General features: G+C 37.2%; 3 protein-coding genes across 3 annotated transcripts; 1 reads left to right on the top strand and 2 right to left on the bottom strand.

Annotated features, from left to right (window-relative positions):
• Positions 1-199: 199 nt before the first annotated feature.
• SDRB (short-chain dehydrogenase-reductase B) lies at positions 200-3,484 on the top strand. The gene is made up of 5 exons (XM_086650617.1): positions 200-612; positions 1,043-1,202; positions 1,624-1,793; positions 2,075-2,297; positions 3,076-3,484. The coding sequence occupies exons 1-5, from the start codon at positions 427-429 to the stop codon at positions 3,219-3,221; spliced, it is 885 nt and encodes a 294-aa protein (XP_086506743.1). The 5' UTR covers positions 200-426; the 3' UTR covers positions 3,222-3,484.
• A 3,509-nt stretch (positions 3,485-6,993) lies between these two features.
• On the bottom strand, positions 6,994-8,285 carry LOC147532977 (uncharacterized). The gene has a single exon (XM_086650486.1). It carries the CDS (start codon positions 8,158-8,160, stop codon positions 7,198-7,200), a length of 963 nt encoding a protein of 320 aa, XP_086506612.1. The 5' UTR covers positions 8,161-8,285; the 3' UTR covers positions 6,994-7,197.
• A 2,200-nt stretch (positions 8,286-10,485) lies between these two features.
• Positions 10,486-19,473, bottom strand: FTSH12 (FTSH protease 12). Its single transcript, XM_086650552.1, has 19 exons — positions 18,613-19,473; positions 17,852-18,036; positions 17,549-17,775; positions 16,756-17,033; positions 16,425-16,502; positions 16,034-16,276; positions 15,801-15,941; positions 15,530-15,697; positions 14,778-14,890; positions 14,348-14,564; positions 14,094-14,165; positions 12,926-13,045; positions 12,709-12,825; positions 12,437-12,613; positions 12,172-12,291; positions 11,989-12,063; positions 11,666-11,773; positions 11,187-11,267; positions 10,486-11,078 (listed from the first exon to the last, which is right to left on the bottom strand). Exons 1-19 carry the CDS (start codon positions 19,036-19,038, stop codon positions 11,001-11,003), a joined length of 3,024 nt encoding a protein of 1,007 aa, XP_086506678.1. The 5' UTR covers positions 19,039-19,473; the 3' UTR covers positions 10,486-11,000.
• Positions 19,474-22,462: the final 2,989 nt, after the last annotated feature.

The following is a 22,462-nucleotide window of genomic DNA, read 5'->3' as shown; positions in this document are numbered from 1 at the left end:
CCTCTGCCCTTGACGAATAGCTATCCTCAGAATGAAAAAAAAAAAATACAAACTAATCTTATTGATAATTAGAGACATTATGTCACACACTAATCACAATTACACATAATAAACATGTCACTCTGCTTTTTGAGTGTGTAACTATGGGTAGAAAAGTTATATAGTATCGTGAGTGGCATGCATTTTTCTAAAATTGAGTGTTAAATGGTCCTTAGTCGAATGAGATGATTTGACCAAATTCCTTAGCTTATAGTATTTGGAGTTGGAGGGGACCATATCCAACTACTACTTCATCGTGATTAACAGATTTCAGACGTATGCTCAAAATTCTGTACTAAAAACAAACACGAGACTCAAATTTATTAGACAGAGAGAGAGAGAGAGAGAGAGAGAGAGAGAGAGAGAGAGAGAGATTTTTGAATTTTAATGGAGTCTCCGTTCAAGGATGATATAGTGAAAGGGAAGGTGGTTCTAGTGACAGGGGGAGGATCAGGGATTGGATTTGAGATTTCAACTCAATTAGGTAAACATGGAGCTTCAGTTGCCATCATGGGTCGTCGTAAAAACGTTCTTGATTCTGCTTCTTCTTCTCTTCGATCCCTCGGTATTCCGGTAATTCATCATTTCATCTCTCTCTCTCTCTCTCTCTAAATTCTCATCTTCATTTATTGAATCATTTCCTGCAGTTGAGTGTATATGTCTACCTCAAAATTGAAACAAATTGGTCTCCTTTAACATAATTTCCCATTTTCAAAGCCCTAATCCAAACTTCTTTCAAAATCAAATCTTAAACCCACAACAATAATAGGGTAGGGCCCCAATTAATCTCAGCTAAGAATAATTTTAATTTCCCCTCATTTCCATACTGAATTGGCTTCATTTTTGTGCATCTTTTTGTTGATAACCTACTCAATTTAATCCAAAAGGTTGTGCCTGGTTCTACCCAGAAATTCAAAGCTTAACTCATGCCAGTAGTTGGTATTGCAAACAGATAGGTTTTTATAAAACTGAGATGTTCATTGATCTGCTTTCTATGGTTTAGGCAATTGGACTCGAGGGAGATGTTCGTAAGAAGGAAGATGCAGCTAGGGTTCTTGAACAAACTTTTAATCAGTTCGGCAGAATCGACATTCTTGTAAATGCTGCAGCTGGGAATTTTCTTGTGCCTGCTGAGGATTTGTCTCCTAATGGATTTCGGACAGGTTTACTTCTATTTCACTTTCTTTAAAATGCTCTTACAGAACTGAGATAAGAAAACCTTTTGTTGTTGCAATAATTTTCTTCAATTTGTTGATCTTGTTTGTGCATTTTCTTGTAAGAAGTTTTGTGTCATCTGATTGGAAACTAAATTTGTAGACACTCTATTTTATAATCGACTATTATTGGGAATCAAATTGTATTTCGATGGAGCTCACCTTAACCTGTTTGAGTAACAAGGAACAAAAAATTAGTGACTTGATTTCGACAAAATCATTGTTTAGGTTGTGTTATAGAAACAAGTAGGCTATTTATTTATTTTTTTCTCATAGGCTATATCATTTTCATTAAAAGGAAGTGAGATAATGTTTCATATTTGTTTATCATCAGAGCCAAAGGCTTAACGGTGTTATTATTTAATTGCAGTTATGGATATTGACTCGGTAGGCACATTTACTATGTGCCATCAAGCTCTGAAGTATTTAAAGAAAGGAGGTCCAGGAAGGGGCACATCAAGCGGAGGAACCATTTTGAACATAAGTGCGACTTTACATTATACAGCATCTTGGTATCAAATTCACGTAGCTGCCGCTAAGGTTCATAATAATTTTCTGTTCATAATTTCTATATTTTACTTGCAACAAATTTTTCTCTTTCTCTATCCCTCTCTCGCAAGACCCCATGGAGTCATACGCCTTAGGCTGTCCCCTGCACGGAGATGACCCAAAAGGCTGACCTTTTGATTTTAATCTTCCATATGCGCTTATTTATCACAAGAACTCTCATCTTTTATTTACCGTTTACGAGTTCACTGAAAAATAACGTTGGATAGAAATTTAAAACGAAGATAATTTGCATGAATTTCTTGTTCGAACAGGCAGCTGTTGATAGCATTACTAGGTCCTTAGCATTGGAGTGGGGTACTGATTACGACATTAGAGTGAATGGGATTGCACCAGGACCTATTGGAGACACTCCTGGCATGAGTAAGCTTGGACCTGACGAGATCATTAGTCAAGTCAAAGAATCCATGCCTCTCTATAAGCTAGGGAAGAAATGGGATATTGCTATGGCTGCTCTATACCTAGCTTCAGATGCAGGTCAGTAACCTTATTCTTTTTGCTCTTGATTAAGATATTGTTTTTGGATCAAGAAATAAAACTTTGCTATTCAACTACCATCCAATTTTTTATCTACGTAAGTTTTCTACTGAAACTATTTATTCCCCGTTCTTTCATTTCGGATCTAAGTTAATCGAACTTGCCAAGTGCCAAAAGTAATAAGCTATATGACATTGGTATGAACTGTCAAACAAGGTTAGTGGAAGAAGGCCAAAACAGAGAGAGGGATAACTTTATAATATTTACTTTTCGATCAACTCTTGTCACATTAACAAAATAAACTGATCTAGAGTATTCATTTATAGTCTTAATACTGTTAGGCAGAAATTTTAGATACAAAATGGTCAGACTTATACCTAATGAAGTAACTACTAGTGTAAGATAAGAGGGTGTTTTTTGACTCATCGAAAAAGTAATACCCGTGTTACATAGTTGATGAGCAGTCCTTTATGTGCAATATTTTTTGTTTTAAGGCTTTAGTAGCTCATAATCCCGAGTTCCTAACACTGAATTAATTTTTTCACTGTACATTTCCGAAGGAAAAAGAAGGAATCATCTTCAATTTTTCTGGTCTCACTACCACATAGTTGCTTAGTTAATAAGTAGTTTACATAATTGAATTGTTCGAAGGTTATAGAGTATTAGACTAGACAAACTCTCTGTCTCTCTCTCTCTCACAAGCACACACAAACACACATACACGTATAACTTACTGTTGAATATAACTTGTAGTTTGAGGCTCTCGGTTTCTTTATAGGTAACTATGTTAATGGTACTACTATGATTGTTGACGGAGGACTTTGGTTGAGTCGACCCCGCCAGGCTTCAAGAGAAATGATTAAGGAGCTCTCTCGAGTCATGGAAAGGAGGTCAAGACAAGCACCAACAACTAGCAAGCTGTAAGATAAGAAAACAAACGTAACTTATAGCAGGCAAGCCAATCTGCAATACTGGTTTCATTGTTATTGTAGCTCATATCGAACAATGGTATTTATATAAACTCAATTAGTAATAAAACTATTGGATAAAATAACTGCGTGTCAATCGCAAGGTATGATGACTACCCATTGTTTGTCATTGTAAGTCCCTTTATATTATTTATCATATAATAAATTCTATAATGTGATCTTTGGTGATGGTTATCGAATTTTATTTTTGTGTTTTTACTGTGGTGTTTTATGCTATAATGATTTCACATTTACACCTTTGAAATGTTATCATACCCAAATATTGGTTTGAACTCCATACAAGATAAGGTGGATTCCAAGATATTACACTGATAGGCGCTAACATCTCCCAGTAGATAATTGTATTTAGAAGAAAATGCTATGCCAACTATATAAGTTAGGAGATACTACCCTCGCACATATGGGATTCGGCAATCAATGTGCTTCAATCATCTATTTCATTTACAAATTGGGAGGATGGTAAAATTCCCGTACAGTATTTCACCCAAAGAAAAGAACGTAATGTCGGGTATGGTTTTGTTGAGGATATATATCTGAAATGGTCATCTCTTACTCGAACTATCTTTCCGCCTCAAGGGCTGATACAAGAAACATGTCGGAAAGATGATAAACGATCTGTTCGTGAACAGACCGAACAATCACATCTGTTCGTGAACATACCTTACATTGTCAAGTGACCAGTGCATTAAAAATGACCTCCACGATATAATGTCCGCATTCTCTACGAATTCAGGTGCAGAAATTGTACGAGACAAACATAATGTTTGCTCCTTAATTTTCATCTTCTCTCCCTATCTCTCTCTCTCTCTCTCTCTATCTCCCTCTCTATCTCTCTCTCCCACTGTCTCTGACCATCTCTCTCTTATTCCCTAACTTTTTCTTTCTTCTTCTCTTAGTCTCTCTCCATTCCTCATTGTCTATTTCTTACTATCTCTCTCTATTGCTCTCACTATCTATGATTATCGATCTCTCACTGTTTTTCTCTCAATCTCTCATTGTTTCTCTCCCTCTTTCACAGACACCGTTCCGACAACGGGAAGTGTTCCCATCGTAAGAACTTAACATCGAGGGGGATTTCTGGTGAGACCCTCCTCGAGGATTTCGTGGCCACGAAACATTTCATGCCCCCAAAACTTTTCGTAGCCATGACCATTTAATGGATACAAAGCGTTTCATGGCCATGACTATTTCGTGCCTACAAAACGTTTCGTGGCCACAAACTCTATGATTTCCACAAATAGATCTATACAGACAGAGAGAGATAGAGAGAGAAAGCGAGAAAGAGACAAAAATGACTAAAACGAGAGAAATAACGAGAGTGATCTACAATGACAAAAAGAAAGATCTAGAGTGAGAATGACAGAGAGATGGTCAATAAGAAAGAGAGAGAGTCGCAAGCAACAAAAGAAAGAGAGAGTAGTGGTGAATTAGAGAGGAAAGAGAAGAGCTAGCAACGGTGGTCAGAATGGTGATGGTGTGAAGTTGTAGTGGTGAAGGTGATAAAGAAGATGAAGATCAGGGAGCAATGTCTGATCAAATCAAGTTTTGGACTAAAATAACATATGCCTCCGAGAATGTACAGAAAAACATGAAGTCCCTAGAGAATTTATTCCCCGCATATTATTCTTTATTCCTCAAAGCCGCGGCCTATTCGAAATATCTTTCACCCTCAACAACTGAAAATGGTACAAGAAACAATTCAGAAAGATGTAAATGAGCATTTGGTGTTCTTCAAGTCCAATTCTACAGTGTCAAGGGACCAGTGTCAAGGGACCAGTGCGTTAAAAATGACCTCCATGATATAATGTCACAACATGACTATCGAGGTTGAGTAAAGCCTATGGGAGTGACGATGATTTTTCTGAAAATTCTAATGACCTCCATGATATAATGTCACAACATGACTATTGAGGTTAGGTTTCAAGCCTATGTGAGTGACGATGATTTTTCTAAAAATTCAAATGTGGAAATCATGCGAGACAAACTATTAATGATAAAAAGGCTCAACGTTTCTAGCTTATTTTATCCCGACACAAACAATTAATGATAAAAAGGCTCAACGGTTCTAGCTAATTTTCAATTAATGATAAAAAGGCTCAACGTTTTTAGTTAACACCCATTGATAAAGAAAAGGAAATAACAAGTACCATACAGAGCCCTCTTACGGATTTAATCATATTTAAGATCACCACTGTACCCTATCGGAAACACCCAGACACAGTAACTATAATCATCCCAGCAAAAGAACCACAATTGATCAAAACACGACCTGAACTGATCTTAGAACAATCCAAATACAAGTACCTATTGTCCTGTGTTTCGCCTTCAATAATTATTACTGAGTCGACTCGCCCTCATACTGCAGGGGATGTCAAACCCACATCAATTGGATTATATTCATTAATCACGCTTCAACAACAGTTCACAAGAATAGGGAAACCAAAACTACAAGTTAATGGTTCTAAGAAATGGTAGATGAGGGTTACTATGTTCGTTAACACAAATTTCTTTTCACATGAACAGTAATAAAAGATCATTCAAATGATTCGACCTTTCACGACTGATACTGTCTGTGCATGTCTAGCATCCATCATCGTACGTGTAACGTATTCTAATAAAATGCTAGCAAAATACAACTAAGCAAACTAAGAAACAACAAGTATAATCTTCTTCGTATCTACTGTATCAACTAAAAGAAGAGAGTAAATGAAAGATAAGGTCACTCGTTTATTAGATTTAAGAACTTACTAGTTTCTTTGTATCCTCGTATCTCTTACCTCTCTATCCGAATACTATTCTTTTGAGAACACATCATCAATACACCACCTTGAGGATAATTATAGCACTTCTGTTGTACTACCTTCGCAAATTTAGAAACAAAAAGACTGACCTAACTCAAAAATATAAATGCAGAAAAAAAATACCCACGATCACCAAGAATCCATTGGCAAAACCCTGTTTCTCAATTTATTATCTACTCGAGTGTAAAACACAAAGACCAGAAATTACCTATATAGGTGATTGGCCTACACAGGAAACCTCTAATCTTCAGTTTGTTATTTTAAAGTTGAGACCAAGTACAGAACAACACAAATAACATAACAAAAGAAACTGAAACCTTAATAACCAGAGTGGAAATTAAGCAAAACAAGTAGTCCCGGCTGTCTCCCGGGAACACAAACCCTTTCGATTGTTTCGACTTATCAAATAACAATTCTACAGATTAATATTTTCACTCTCTCTTTATCACTAAGCCATTGTTGGGATAATCCTACATTGGTTGTGGAAGGGGCGACCATGAGTTTGTAAGTGTGAGGGAAAGCATCACCTTTTGAGCTAGCTTTCGAAGTACGAGAGGCCCAAGAACACCCAAACACTGGTATAAGAGCCAATGATATAACGAAGTCTCGGCCTAATAGCCGATTCAAGTTAAAGCCAATTTGTGAGGGGGGATAGTTGAGGTAACACCATATTGATTACGCACTGGGTGAGTTTGTAAGTGTCAGGGAAAGCATCACCTTTTGAGCTAGCTTTTAGGGCGAGAGAGGCCCAAGACCACCCAATAGCCATAAGTTTCACAACCAAATTACCTAATTTATACTTGGAAGACAGCACTAGGTGAGTTTTACTACTAATTGAGTAATTGCCACAAATTTCAAGCATTCATTTATGCAAGCAACCTAACAAAAGCTGAAAAAAAAAAGAACTAAGCAAGTATAAATCTTCTACATATTTATTAAGTGGAAAACAAATAACAAAATTCCCATAAAAAGAAGACACCATTAAAAGGAAGTAAGAACACACAGACATCTCAACAATTTACAGGAACTTTAATAACTGTTTAAGTTTAAGAGTGAGTAAGAAACATACACATTACAGTAGTAGCATTTAACTCCAACCCTAGTTTCTCCTTAAATCTCCATGCTTTCCATTTGAACACTGCTCTTTAATGGCACATATTCACCAAGATACCCACCAAGTTGATCATATAAAGCACTTTTATCAATCCCTTGATGATGATAACTTTTACAAACATAGTAAAATACACTCTGAACAAGTAATCCAATCAAATTCACAATTACTAAAACACCAACCAAAAACCCACCCAATAAAACCCTACCCATTATTCCAGTTTCTTCTCCAGCATCAACCACAGTTGACCTAAAAACACCACTAATTGCACCACACATCATCAAATACCCAAAAACAAGAACAAATGCCATTCTTGTTTTACCCTTTAATAATTCTTTACTTTTCTTAATAGCTTCAATTCCATAAACTGGTTCAAGAACAGAGATAACACTAGCTAGATGCCAAAGAGCTGTGATATAAACATGAACAACAAGAAAAAGGAAGAAAATTGCAATCAAAGAAAACATGAAAAGGACTGGACTTTCAGTATCAACAGCGATTACCAGAACCACTAAGCACATCACGACGAGGATATCGTAAACGACCATAATTAGGGTTACGAAGATAAAAGTGACGAAGAGACGTTTGAAGACACGAGGAATGGCGGAGAGAGTATAGGAGAAAGAAACTGGTTTAGAAGTATAAAGAGATGCGACGGTGAAAACGACGGCAGCGGTGGAGAGGAGAGAGAAAGCGAAAAGAAAGATTAGGTAAAAGAACTGGTAGATCAAGAGGAGAGTCCATGATTGATGAAATTGAGCGTTTGATAAGGTTTGATTTGAGAGTTGAGTGATGAGAGGATGAGTGAAGAGAGAATGAGCAAGAATAGCGAAAGAAAGAGGGAAAAGTAGGGTTAGGGTTAAGAGAGAGAAAGTTTTTGGGGATTGTTTAGGGATTGAAACTGATTCTTTTAAAATGTCAGAAATTGTTAAAAATTGGAGTTCTTCAGCTTGAAGATCCATTGTTATTAGGAGGAAAAATGAATCCAAAACAATATAAAAGAGATGAAATTGATTTTCAGAAGAGAGAAATTCTAGAGAGAGAAAGAGAGAGGGGAAGTTTTAGAGAGAGAAAGTAGGTGGTGGGGATCAGGGGCGGAGCTTAGTGTGGACTAACCCTGGCTTAAGCCAGGGTCAAAGTTTGTAATTTATTCATTAGAGTAGGGATAGTTTGGTAGTAAGCCAGGGTCAAAATTTATAACATTTTATTTGGAATAGGGGTAGTTTGGTAGTTTGGGTGACCATTATTTAATTTCAAAAACAAAATGAAGAGAGAGAGAGGGATTTTGTGAAGAACACGGCTGGAGAGTGGAGACCCTGTTTTCTTCCATGGATATGTGATGTTTCTTAATTTATTCTTGCTTTAAACTCTTAGGAAATGATTATACTCAAATTATGAAGAGTTTTGGATGATTAAAAATTTAGAATAGAGAGAACTACAACAAATTTGAGGATATTTTCTAGTTTTCTAGGATTTTTGATTTTGGGGGTTTTATTGGTTCAACTCAAAATGATTTCTTGGATTTCAAGAGTAGAAATCTTCTAGCAATCACCACATTTGTAAGAAGATAAGACTGTAAGTAAATTTTCATTGATATCTACTTTGAGAAGGTTTTTACTCTTATTAAGCTATTTATTTATTTATTTATTTAGGTTGTTGATAATTGATATGATTATTGTTGGTATGTCCTAAACTTTGATATTTGTAATTCATAATAACCAATTGATTGTTTGTTTTAACGAAGTTATTTGTCAAGAAGGTTTACTCATATTTTTTTTTTTTGTTGAACTAGAAGGTTTACTCTTAAGTTACAATATCCAAATTCGTGCATCCTAAGTAAAAGTTTACTTTATAGTAAATTTAGGCTAGCGCAGGTCAACTTGAAATCCTGGCTACGCCCCTGGTGGGGATAAAGAGAAGAAGGGGAAGGAAGACGGTGGAGAGTTGAAGGTTGTGAAATGGACCTGGTGGTGGTGCCACTAGCGTATTAATTAAACCAACTACTATACTTTAATTATTTTTTACTTTAGTTAGTAACTCTATTAATGGTAGTATTATTTTAATGTTAGTATACTTTATTAGTTTAATCAAAAGGTTAAGTCTTAATTTTGGATAGTTTTCATTATTTTCTCTATTTTGCACGTATGGATTATGTGTAAAGGTAAAGGACAAAATTGCCCCTTTTTCTTTTTTCCTCTTTGCTTATATGATCGGTCTTTTGTGGAAATAGGAAAAATAATTTTGAGTGGATCATCAAACACTACTCACTTAATATTCCCCTTTTACTTCTTTCCCCTTCTCCTTCCACCATTAACTTCGGCAATCATTAACTCTGACAGAGTCCCTCCTTCCCTCCCTCCCTCCCTCTCTCCCTCTTTCTACGATCGTATGTTCTGGTGAAGGAGAGACCCATTTGCCAGTAATCTTGTCTGATTTTCCAGACAAGGTTGTCTAGTGCAATCAGACGAAGGGTTCTGGCGAAGGGACCATTTTTTCCTTCGCCGGACCTTAGAGAGAGAAGGGGGAGAAAGGGAGAGGAAAAGAGGGGAGAAAGAAGAGAGAAGGGTGAGAGAAGATGAAGTCGTCGACCAACTTCGATCGATCGAGCGACTTTCTGTCGGCGGTTTTAAAGGTGTGTTTAGGGAAAGTTTTTTGGGTTTAACATCTCTAATAGAATTAATTCCGCTTTGGCTCAACATGCGATCAATTTATCGTTTTGGCCTACATAAATGTCCGACAATTCAATTTAGGTCCCAAGGACCAATAAAATTTTAGTAAAATTTTTTTTGGAGATACCCTTAGTGGCCAAATAGAAAATCTTAAAACATCTATTTCCACCTCATCTCCTCCACTTCATCACTTCTCACTTCCACTTCATCTCTCCCTCTAGCCACCTCATCTTTCTTCTCCGGCAAAAGATAGTCGGTCGATAACTTTCAGTCGGTGACCTTCAACCCAATTTTTTTGTTTCTTCTCTTCCTTCTCTCTCTACTCCCGTTGGCTTAAAGAACCTCTTTGCCGACACGAGTAAAGAGAGTTTTGCCCTCGAAATGCAAATCAAACTGCCAAACACCTGTAGGAGTCATTGGTTAATTACTCACAAATGGGAGACCAAAACAGAACTAACCCTTTCTGATTTTCTCCCACATGTAAGCTTTAATGGAGGTAGACTAAAATTATCCTAAAGTAGGTATTGACTTAGTTGCATTATAAAATTGAGACTGATATCCATGTTTGAAATACATTTCAATAAGTACCACACTCAAGTCAAGGGCCTTCATTAATGAGAGAGAGAGAGCCCCTTTTTTTTTTGTTGTTGAAACAGAGAGAGCTCATTACATGAATACACAAAAATGTAGCATGAGTTTCTCAAAAAAAATGAGACATACACGGAATAAATTATGATTCTCACAAATTACATAGAAACGGCGTCTAACTATTACAGATTGTATAGCCCAGAAGCCTGAGATAGACCAATATGTTACTCGATTCTCCCTCCCCAAACTAGCCATCACATAAAAACCACAGGCATGTTTTCATCTTCAACAACTAACCAATTCAGAAATAAGACGAAGCTTTTCTTCAACCGGACTAAACGAAAAACACAGGCATATTTTCAAGGTATAAATAATCCGTTGTTGGCATAAAAAAGATTTCATCTTGCCAGACTTGAGGTGGATTCGGCATCGGCAGGGCTCTTATATTTCGTATAGCAAAATAAGCGCCCTCGATTGCCTATTTTGGTTGAAGCTTTTCTTGTTTGTCTTGTTGAGTATTCGGCAGCGGATTTTCAATGGAACTTTCAGCACCTGTGAAGTGGCGCAGGATATACATTTAATGGTTGATACCGAAGTTTCTCATTTCGATGCAAGGGTTCCTCCTGTGAAAATATCACAATCGTTTAAAAAAAAAGAGTTACTTTCTTTTTGTATACCAAAATAATAAAGCTAAATTGTTCGTTAACTTAAAGACAAGCAAGAGTAGAAACCTGATCCATATTTATTTGGAAAGGCCGTACAAAATCTTCAAACATTACTGGAGATAGTCCACTCATTTTTGCCTCAATCTCCTATAAAGTATAGAACATAAGATAGTCAAAAATTTGCAAGAGACATCCCCAACACAGCTACACATTTTTAGTGTCGGTAAGAAAAAAATTACAAACATGAGTTTGGGTAGTTGAAAAGGAAAACGAACAGATTCATATAGTCAACAGCTGAGCCTTGAAGGTGAAGAAGGTGCCATTTTAAGTACAAAAAGTTAATCGTGGAATTGATACAGGTAAAGGATATAAAAAGCATAGAAACAGAGAGCATGGGATCAATGAAAGTACATGGATCGAGCTCGAGAGAGACAGAAAACGAAAGGGGGGTAGCACAGTGTTCCTTGGAAGAGGTCCAAATAAGTGACTCCACTAAAAATGAGGAAACCGAAAGTAAAAGATATAGTAAATGGTGATTTATATACCAGTCCAGTTATCCTTGATTTTTCCAAAAGTTCCCTCGCGATCATATCCAAAATATGCTTGTTCTGCTCTAGACCCCTCATTGCTAGTTCCTCTGTCTCTTCAATATACTGTCACAGGTAAAAATTCCCAACATTGTTATTACAGCAGACGGCAAACATGAACATAAATTACACAATGTAAAACCAATGAAACGCCTTTTGAAAGGCCGATGAACAAAAGGAGAGGCTTAGTGGATTCAAATTTTCGAGAAGAAGGATCGCAGATTATCATATAATTAAACCTTCATTTGACTAATGGTTACAGAAAGAGAGAGTCTGCTTACCCTTGTTAATTCTCGACTAAACAGTTCAGAGACTTCTAGTGTCATATCAGCAGGAATTACTTGAGGATCGTCCCACTATCACAATAGAAAAAAATGTATTAGTTACTCAAAAAAGAGGAACAAATATTCAACGAGAAGATCAACTGATTACTGAAATTAAGATGCCAGAAAGCCAAATAATACCTTGTACTTGATTAACTCCCCATCTGGATTATCTGGTCGGTCATTCAGTCCAACTCTTTTTATTAATTTGGTGAGTCCCAACTTGGGATTTCTGGGGCTAATTACCATTTCTCTGGCAATCTATGCAAAAGAGAAAGATAAACAGGTCACTGATAACGCGTCCAACCACATTTGACCAAAAAAATTAAATTGCCGAAATATTTTTCCGAAAGGCATAACTGTCCAATAGTTTCAAAATTCTCTTAAGTAAAGAAGTTCAACTTACTTTTGTTATTTTCTCAAGATCATCTGTTCCTCCGTCAGTTATATCATCACCGTAAACAACACGTTCAGCACAACGACCACCATGAGCAACAACCATTTGCATTTGCATGTAGCCAAAAGTTGTATACCCTTGATCAATCATATCCTCTCTAGGATAAAAGACAGATATTGCTGTTTCCTGCCGTAGTTAGAAATGACCCATTTAGAGGGTCAAACCAGTAAAGAATACACTAACAACTATTCAATATCATCGGGTGAACGGGAAGTAAATACCTTGCCACCTGGGAGAAGCTGTGAGAATGCATGCCAATCAAATCGAGGGAACAGATGAGCTAACAATATGTGCCCGGCTTCATGTACGGCCAGCAATCTCTTCTTTTCAAGAGATATCTGTAACATACAGGCAGGAAAATAAAAGATCAATTATGATAAAACAGTTGTTGGAGAAGTAGATCCACCATTCTGATCTATATGAACCATACACACATACGTTCTCTTCGCATTTTTGTTGTTCTTCCTCCGTAAGTAATACACCCATACCCTCAAGCAACTGCTTGTCTAGAACATCAATAATGTCTCGTTGCAAGATCTTAGAGTGTCCTTTCCTCACCTACAAAATATCAAAATGTAAGGATAGCTAACCGCAAATCTGTTACTGACCTAAGTGAAATGAGAGTTCTTTTTTCTTTTTTAACTTTGAACCGAATGAAAGTTGAAAAATAGGATCCCCAGTTTCACTGATCTCCTGATGAAATAAAGAGAACATTGGGTACAAATACATAGTATCTGTTAATGCAAAAATTAATTCAATAAGAGGACAAAAATCTCTTGCGGAAGCTTTTGCAGAAGAACCTTGTCTATACATCTTGTTCATTAACAGCTTAGCTACATGCTTATTTCTGGAAACATATTTATCTCGCTTGTTAAAATGTATATATATTTATATATATTTTCTTAAAATTTCTGCACACTGTTCACCGCACTGAGGGTAGACTTGACAGTATATGAGCAATTTTACCTCAGCTAGTGCCTTCGTATCAAAACCAGCTGAAAATAACAATTTCCATTCATAATAGCCATGATCTTTGATAGCTCTACCTATAAACACTGACTCAAATTTCCAATCGAGTGAATCGACCATTATAAAGGAAAGTTAAAGCTTGTTTCTCAATATTGGGCGTTAAGTTTATGGTCATCGAACTCAAAACCAATTGGCAATGAGTGGAGAGGACTTAGACATTATATTTTCGGTTACTAGATCACCCTTCTACCATGTGGGACTATTCTCACACGGCCCCTCACGTGTGGCGTTTTTTGAGCCGTACACGTGTTTTTTTTTTCGGGTGACGTGGAGCACGTGTGGCTTTTAAACCTATCACGTGTGGGCCTAGCTCTGATACCGTGTTAAGTTTATTGTCAACCAACTCAAAACCACTTGGCAATGAATGTAGAGGACTTAGACATTATATTCTTAGTTACTAAGATCACCCTTCTTCCATGTGGGACCATTCTCATAGACGGTTCTCTAGTAAATTAACATTGAACAAGATGGATTAGCTTGAGCATAACTGAATGGTGTCTAAAGTAAAACCATTTTCTACAAATTCACATGCAAAAAAGACAAGCCACACTAGAGATCAGAAACTACATCAACTTACAGCCATTATGCCCGCTTCGTTCACAAGATTTCGAATATCTGCCCCAGAATAACCAACAGTACGAAAAACGAGCTGTAAAACAACGAAATATGGTGACAGTAAGCTAATTGAAAATTCAGTATTCCGATTGAGAGCAATAAATAAATTTTGATGTGTCAATCGAAATTCTGTATTTGAAATCAAGATCAAATGGAATATTTTTTGTACAATTAACTGAAAACAGGAAAACAAAACATTGAACGCCATTGACTTACCTCTTCAAAGTTCACATCTTCTGCAAGCTGCTTTCCTGCACTGTGAACCCCAAAAATTTGTACCCGCTGCTTTGCATCAGGTAAACCTATGTATAAACGACGATCAATGCGACCAGGACGAACAAATTCTAGATCCAGTTCGTCGGGTCTATTAGTTGCGCAAATGAATATCACAGCTTGTCTCAGTGAAAACCGATCAACACCAATTTTCTCTTTACTGTTGATGAAGCATTCGATATTAGAAAGAAGGTATCATCTTCAAGAAATGGAACAGTAAAACACAACAAAAAAACTTTAAAGAGGAAAAGAAAGTGCAAACTCAAAAAAAACACACATACACACACTCATATGTTGCTTATATTATATTTTAAGAAATTAAATGAAGAAAAAAAGTCTGTGTGAAGAACTTGTGAGGTAGTTAAATACATACTCTCCATCAAGCTGAGCAATCAAAGCCTCAAACGTTGCTATTCTTCGCGGATCCTTTCTTGCATGTCTCCCTGCAATGGCATCGATCTCATCCACAAACACAAAACAAGGAGCCTGCAGACACGAGCATCACTATAAATATCAAGAAATGTTTGAAGCATTACTCTTGTATGCAACATTTTCTACAGTATATTTGTCACCATGTAAGTTAGGTTACTGAGGTTGATTTAAACCGCAGCTTAACATTGCGATGAACCAACGACAAAGAACTAGATAGAGTGCGCCAAATTGGGTTGAGAACACACAACAAAGGAAGAACATATAGGCATCAACATCAAAAAGAATAACTAATAAATGAAGAGTAAGTGTGCTTATTTTCATATGATACTTCATTGTAAGACCAAATAACAATGAAAAATTTAGACAGAATCCTCGGTTTGTAGCATTATTCTCTTAAACTTAAGCAGAAATTTCGAAGAATAAACCTTTGAAAACTCCTAACCCCTCAAAAAAAATTAAGATTTCAATTATCAGAACATTCTTAAATGATTGAATACTAAACCGAGACAATGTTTTTCATATGCCACTGACGAGATAAGACACTCGATAGAAGGTTCATGATTATATGCTATGCTTCTATACCGAATCACTTACAGGTACAATTCCCAATGAATAACAAACATTGAAGCATAAACCTTCAAAAATAGTTCAGATTTCACCCAATATGACTTTATTTCAAAGATGAGAGCTCACATTTCTCCTAGCAATCGAAAAAAGTTCATTAATCCTCGCCGCACCACTTTTTTCACTATCTGTGAACTCTGCCCCAGAAGCAAACACGAAAGGCATGCCACTTTCCTTTGCAAGCGTCCGTGCAAAAAGTGTTTTGCCAGTTCCAGGTGGTCCAGAAAGAAGAACACCCTGTCATTTATGTAAGCATCAAACATTTCAAATCAATTTTTTTAAGAATCACTCAACTTAATTTCAACATCTCTTTTATGTTCAAGATAGTTTAAAAGATTACCCGAACAAACTGGACTTGTTTTTCATAGTATTGCATGGGGTTTTGCATATAAATCATTAACTCGTCCAGGAGGTCCCAAACATCACCCCCTAACACTACATCTTTATACATGGAGTTCGAATCTCCAGCCTCCCCTACTGGCTGGACAAGTAATGGTAAATTAGATCAATTAAATGATATGCACATTAGTAACGAAAGTAAAAAAAAATTCAATTAATATTCTGAAAGTTTACCAGAATAAAGTTATCTGCATAAGCCATATCAAAAAGTTGGTTATATTTTTTGTAAAGGTAACGCTTTGATGTGATATGAAGAAGCATCACAGACTCCCTTATGAGATACAAAATCAGTATTCCAGGGACCAATGCGACCACCACTCTCAAGAGGTAATGTATTTGCCTCTTTTGAAGAAGATCTACTTCAACTCCAGAACTCGATATGATCTCGAACAAGTACGGATCAAGAGGAATATTGACCTGCAAAAGGCAACTAGCATCAGAAAATGAAGTTTTCTTTTTTGTTGATTGCATGGATACTTTTGGCTGCAGGCTGCACGGCTTGTAACAAGAGACCATATTGGCATTAGAATTATGAAATTCTGAAGAAATAAGTCAACATACGTACGACATACTCAAGAGGGAACCCTTCTTTCATGGTTACATATAACTTCTTCAGGTCCTCAGAAAAGACAACGGCATCAACCTGTACATTTACGTAAAAACAATTTGCAGCATGTAAAATATGAAATCATGTATAAAACATGCACATAAAACTAGATTGATGGTCGTAAAGGACAAAAAAAAATTATAATCAGAGGGATCAAACAAATAAATAGAATGCAACTTTATGCAGAAATCATGACCTGCTAACTCTGAAAAGTAATGACCACTATTAACTTTGAAGAATCTATAGTGGCATGTAACTGGTAACTGGTAACTGGATATATATATCTCACCTCAGAACAATCAAGTTTATGAAGAAAATAAGTGTATGGGAGGCTCGGGCGGTAACGCCACCATCTCTTAGATATCCATAGCGCCCTACTCCCTTGCTTATCCGACGTTTTCTCCACCACATCTTTACGAAGACTTTTTTCAACTTCTTGCATGTCAAAGTCAACTACATACTTAGCATTCAAAGAATCTACTTGTTCAGACAATCTCTCCTTTCTAAGAACATCATTCCATGTACGGAGCCTTTCACGCCAGTTTCCTTTAATTTCTTCATCTAACCCTGGCAGAGAAAAATGAAAGAAACACTTCAGGTGATTATGTCTTAAATAGCTTGAATGTTCTATGGGTCCCCAAGCTGTATCACAACAATATATATATATATATAGGAGATTGCTCCTTGTTTCAGGCTGGAGCTAACCATCAGGAAGCCACAAATGGACAAGGTATCAGGTATACTTAGTTGACATAGGGAACTACAGTACATTCACAGGTCCAGAAATATTATACATCTTGCCCCCTATCCAACTCTTTCTTTTTTTTTATTTGGATGTTGAAATTGTTAAGAAACTTCTACCTAGTTTAGACAAATGCGATGTAATATAATGATATATATCCATATAATGTGAGGAAGACCCTCCACCCCTCCCACTAAATTTAGATGTCTCCGGTCCGCTAATTGCCCCTCACATGCTTTGAGTCATTGGGTGCAAGTCTAGTAAACCGTAAAAGGAAACCTTGAAACAATTTTTGCATCATGTGATTTAAGAAAGATAACTGCCATGTAGATATACTAACCTGAAATGCCCAAGTCCTTCTTCAGTTTCTTTTTTTCTTCCAGATTTAATCTTGCATTGCTATCAATGATCTGATTTACATTACCCTCAGGAGACTCTTGATCATCATCCCATGCATCTTCCCCTATATAAGAGCTGTCATGAATAAGTTTCCCGTCAGGGCCTTCAATGAACTTCTTCATTTTGAGGCCCTTGGGCATTGTCTTTCGCCAGATACTTTTCTTAAACCTGCAGTAAATGATAACATAGTTTAGATAAAAGAAAAGTAGATGGAAGAAAAGCTCAAAAGTAAATAGACAATTACCTCCTAATGTTAACTGGAGATGGCTCTGGTATTACTGCCTCCATATATGCCTCAGTTAACTCCTTCTTGCTTCGACGATCCAAAGGCGCTTTAAATGCCATATACATTTTTTGACATGAAATGATGACAACAAAAATATATAATATAAGGGCTCCAATTCTCTTGGGCTCCCAATTCTTGAGGTCCTGGATACCAAAGGCGATTATATCATTGAAAATATCGCGCAAGTGCTTGATGAAGTGAACTTTAAGGAAAAGAAGTTATGCTATGTGGTTCTCCAATACTCCCAGTAGTCCATAGTTGGTCAAGTTTCGTAGCAGATTACCAGCATATGCATAAAGACAACTATGCTTATATAACGGCCATTTTCTCTCGTATGCTTCTTACTAGCTTTGATATTCAATTGACATGAAGTTTATGTTCTTTGATAAATTATCCACTACTTAGTCATTGGTTTTCCAATGGGAGTCTATTAGTAATCGCTTCCCTTCAAATATTGTTGGCTAATAAAATATAGTGTAGTTTACATTCTAAAGTAGTTGGTCATTCGCATTGCTAATTGGCGAAATTTAGTTTTTGATCCTAAGCATTCTAAATTCGCTTTAATTACTATGAGCATTCTATAAAATGAATAAATATATGTGTTTGTGAACAAAGATTTTGTAAATTGTCTAACTGAGAATCCATTATGTTTTAGCATTAAGTAAAAGAAAGGCATGAACTTTGATAAAATGGTAGAGAGAGGGGAAGAGAGAAATTACCTTCCAATTCTCCCACTTGTTCCAATCAACAAACCCAGGTACCAGTTCAAACCTAAACCTATCAACAGCAACCTCACCCTTCTTCACCACATCCCTAACCCTACCAACAAACAAAACCACCTTCCCATTAGCTTCTTCAAAATCAAACCCAGTTTCCTTCTTCACTGATTTTCCAAAATTCGACCAAAATTGTTCCGACCCTCGACGTATTGAGCGAGAAATTCTCGACCAAGAGAAACTATCAGATTCATTCTCATTTCCATTAGAAGAAGCTCGAAATACCACTCTTTTACGTGAACTTTTAGTTCTTCTCTGCTTCAAATGTGGTGGAAGTTGTTTCAAAATCGATAGATTTGATGAGGATTGATGCGAAAATTTGGAAGAAATTTGAAGTGGGTTGTGAGTGTAATGAACTGAAAGTTCCATTAGTTTCTAAAATGGAATGAAATTTCAGAGGATGATTTTGGGTAAAAGCATTCTGGTGACACAAATGGTGAAGCAAGTTCTTGGGAGATTGTGGGTTTATCCGTTTGGGGTTTTAGCAGAAGGGGGGAGATTAATTTTGGAGAAGGAATCTGATTTTGGTCTTGGACGGCCGTCACTCGACTTTGATATAGTGACTGGACCGAGGTTCTGTTATATGCAACTCATGGACTTTGGTCAAGATGGACCTATGTATTAGCATCATCCCACATGATCCCTTGCAATAGAGTTTGTTTGTGATAGTCCACTGAAATTCTAAAAATCTTAGTCCTCAAGTATCAATTAAAATTTTTTTTTCAAACAGGAAGATAGAAATTATTGAAAGCTTTTGTGTCTAGATCTCTAAAATAAATCTATCAAATTTCTGCTGTCTGAAATAACTAGAGATTTAGAAAATGGTCTATAAACAAAAATATTTTCCAATCAATTTTTTTAAGTGTTTTATTATGTTGAAGAACACTTTTTTTTTTTGTGAAAGATATAATAATACTTCAAGTTGAGTTGTTCACTGGGGATGGTTTTTTAAGAAAACTCTTTCGTTTGTGGCACTTTAAGTTTTAGAGTTTGAGTGTTGCATTGGAGATGCTCTTAGACTTTCTTTTTTGAAGTTTGATGGATCAATTAATTACTTTGACTCTTGTCATTCGGTAATCTTTCGACTTTCTAGGTATTTGTCTAACATCTGGCCAACCATGCTCCCTGAAGAGTCCCGACAAGTATACGTGGCATGCCACTTTGCCTTTAAGTCCCTCCAAAGTTTATTAGTTAACACACAACCCTCGATACAAAGATAAAAACAATTGTTCACACTTCATCTTGTTTATTAGTCGTGTTCTTCAACTTTCTTCTTCTCTATGTCGTTTTCATCACTCTCTCTACAAGGGATATTCAACGATTTCTCTCTCAACGGAGACATTAGAACTCATCGACTGAAGATCTCTTCCAAATGCATAAGGATACTGCTAATGTCAAAAAATGGCAATCTGGTTATCAGTCTGAAATTAGCGACCTAATGCCGGATCGTGTCTGGATGAACGATATTGCTCTTTTGATTCCCACTCCTTCTCTTGGAAACTAGGGGAAAATCTACAAAGAGTTGGGAAACCTCTCCGACGCTCAAGATAGTCAGATTGCCCTTTGCAGTTAAAGTATTGAGTACTGATTGAACCTTTCAGAACGTACCTTGTTGAAGGTGATGAGATGCCCTTTTATAGGCTTCTTTGGACCGATTGTGATAGACGGTGAGATTGAGGCGGTTGATAATGTAGCACACAGCGGAATTAAAATTAAACGGTAAAGATAAACGAAGAACAGTAAATTAAAAGTAAAGGAACGGAAAATAACTCTAAAAACTGAAAAGTTTATTAATTCAAGGGGTTTCTTTTCAACATGAACATAAAAGGACAGACCAGACTTCTTTTTATAGACTATTAGACTTTCCTAGATAGACACAAACTAGGCTTTCCTAAATAATAGAAATACCAAAACCAGATAACTTTATAAACCTAAAATTAAGGAATCTCCCAAAACCACCCTAATTAATATGACTGAACGGGCCAGTATGGCCGAGAGACCCTTGTTTTAATGGGTCGGCCTAGATGCGCCTGCATCAGGTCCTCCTTCCTCCTGGAGGTTCGTCCCGAACCAATTCCTTGATTTCATAAACTCAACAGATCCATCTTCAATCGGAAGTTACGTCACGATCTTGTTGTTCCACGGGAATTCATAAACATTCAAACGACCACGGTAAGTGGCGTCCACATCAGACTGCCATGGGTGGCCCAAAATAATGTGACATAAGTCCATGTCGGTAACGTCACAAGTAACCTCATCGAAGTAGGTTGAACCAATAAAAAGCTTAATTGTACACATACGATCAACCCTTGTAGTGTTACCCGATTGGATCCACGCGGTTCGATATGGGTTAGGCTTAGGCTGTGTAGTAATACCTAAGTAATCAACCAAACGCGACGAAATAAGGTTTTCGACCCAACCATTGTCAATAACAATGGTACAAACCTTGCCCATCAAAGTACCACGTGTAACGAATAAGTTCTTTCGTTGTGATATTTCCTTCTCATATGGAGTAAAAAGAACCTTCCGTGTGACTAGCATAACTCTATCACCATTGTCGGGGTCAAGGTTGACATGTTCCACTTGATCATCGTCGGACTCCGAATCCAACTTCTTTTCCACTAGATTCGTCTTACCTCGAGAAGGGCAAGCATTAGAATAATGTCCCGTTTCAAAACAACGGAAACACTTAACCGGCGGCGGTCTTTTGTAAGGGTTGTCGGGTTTGACACCCTCGTCCCCTAGTTTCATGCTATCCGGCTCCTCCGGTGTAGACTGAGGTGCTTGATGACGATTGTTGTACCCACGGTAAATAGAACGTGAATCCGATTCGAAAGATCGGGCCACACTGATACACTCGGACAAGGACGAGAAGGATCTCAAGTTGACCAAGTCTTTAATATCGTTCCGAAGGCCTTCTTTAAATTTCTCTATTTTTATAGACTCTGAATCCGGAAGATTAAGTCTTGTACTTAGACGGTGGAACTCGGATGCATACTCCGTTACTGTCTTCCTTCCTTGACGACATCGTAAGTATTCAGCACAAAGTTGATTTTCATAATCCGGTGGTAGGAATCTTTCTAGCATAAGTGGTTTGAGTTCCAACCACGAAGAAATAGGTGGTAGGTTTAATTGACGACGGCGTTCGGCTTCCTGTTTCCACCAAGTTAAAGCCATCTTAGATAAGTAGCCAGTAACACAACGTACTTGCTCGGCCCCTTCAACTTGCATGACATAAAAAAAATCTCCAATCGTGAGATATAATCCAAAAATTCTTCGATATTTATGGACCCGTTATAAGAAGGAACGTCCATACGAATACGATATGGAGCACTTGATGAAGAACCGGGACTCGGTTGAGTGATCTCATTCTCAGTTGGGATAGGGTAATCGGTCTCCAACCGTGACGTGGGTTTACGGGTGATCGGGTCAGATGAGGTTGTTGGTTAGTGATTCGACCAAGGGTGACCTCGTGTTCTCGGTTTCGTGAAAGGGGCTCGGGTTGACGGTGATGGGTACTGGTGGAGGCGTCGGTTTCATGGGTTCGGTTGAAAGTGAAGGTATCTAACGGACGGGTATGTGTCTCATGGTAAATCAAAGATATGGGTGTGGGATCCGTAAGTGGTGGATAAGAATGGATAGGTGAGGTGTGGTGTAGTGGGCTCTCGTGTGGTCTTAGGTGGGTTGTAGTATGGTGGGGTTTGTGAGTATGGTTGAGTGGTCCCTCGGGTGGACGTGAGTGATTTGTAATAGGGTATGGTTGGTGTTGTTCCAACTGTTGGGCATGGGCCTT

Source organism: Eschscholzia californica, unplaced genomic scaffold (assembly GCF_041429995.1).
Source record: "Eschscholzia californica isolate CP2 unplaced genomic scaffold, dmEscCali1.0.p SCAF_6, whole genome shotgun sequence".
NCBI lineage: Eukaryota > Viridiplantae > Streptophyta > Magnoliopsida > Ranunculales > Papaveraceae > Eschscholzia > Eschscholzia californica.
The sequence above is the reverse complement of the archived record's forward strand: the minus strand, read 5'-3'. Positions and strand labels throughout refer to the sequence as shown.

Excerpts from the sequence above, each read along its gene's own strand:
- SDRB (XM_086650617.1), top strand. The coding sequence starts at position 427 with ATGGAGTCTCCGTTCAAGGATGATATAGTGAAAGGGAAGGTGGTTCTA. Across the intron at positions 1,203-1,623 it reads TCCTAATGGATTTCGGACAG|TTATGGATATTGACTCGGTA; the intron begins GTTTACTTCTAT and ends ATTTAATTGCAG. Across the intron at positions 2,298-3,075 it reads ATACCTAGCTTCAGATGCAG|GTAACTATGTTAATGGTACT; the intron begins GTCAGTAACCTT and ends GTTTCTTTATAG.
- LOC147532977 (XM_086650486.1), bottom strand. The coding sequence starts at position 8,160 with ATGGATCTTCAAGCTGAAGAACTCCAATTTTTAACAATTTCTGACATT.
- FTSH12 (XM_086650552.1), bottom strand. The coding sequence starts at position 19,038 with ATGGAACTTTCAGTTCATTACACTCACAACCCACTTCAAATTTCTTCC. Across the intron at positions 17,776-17,851 it reads TCTCCAGTTAACATTAGGAG|GTTTAAGAAAAGTATCTGGC; the intron begins GTAATTGTCTAT and ends CATTTACTGCAG. Across the intron at positions 16,277-16,424 it reads GGTTCCCTCTTGAGTATGTC|GTCAATATTCCTCTTGATCC; the intron begins GTACGTATGTTG and ends TGCCTTTTGCAG.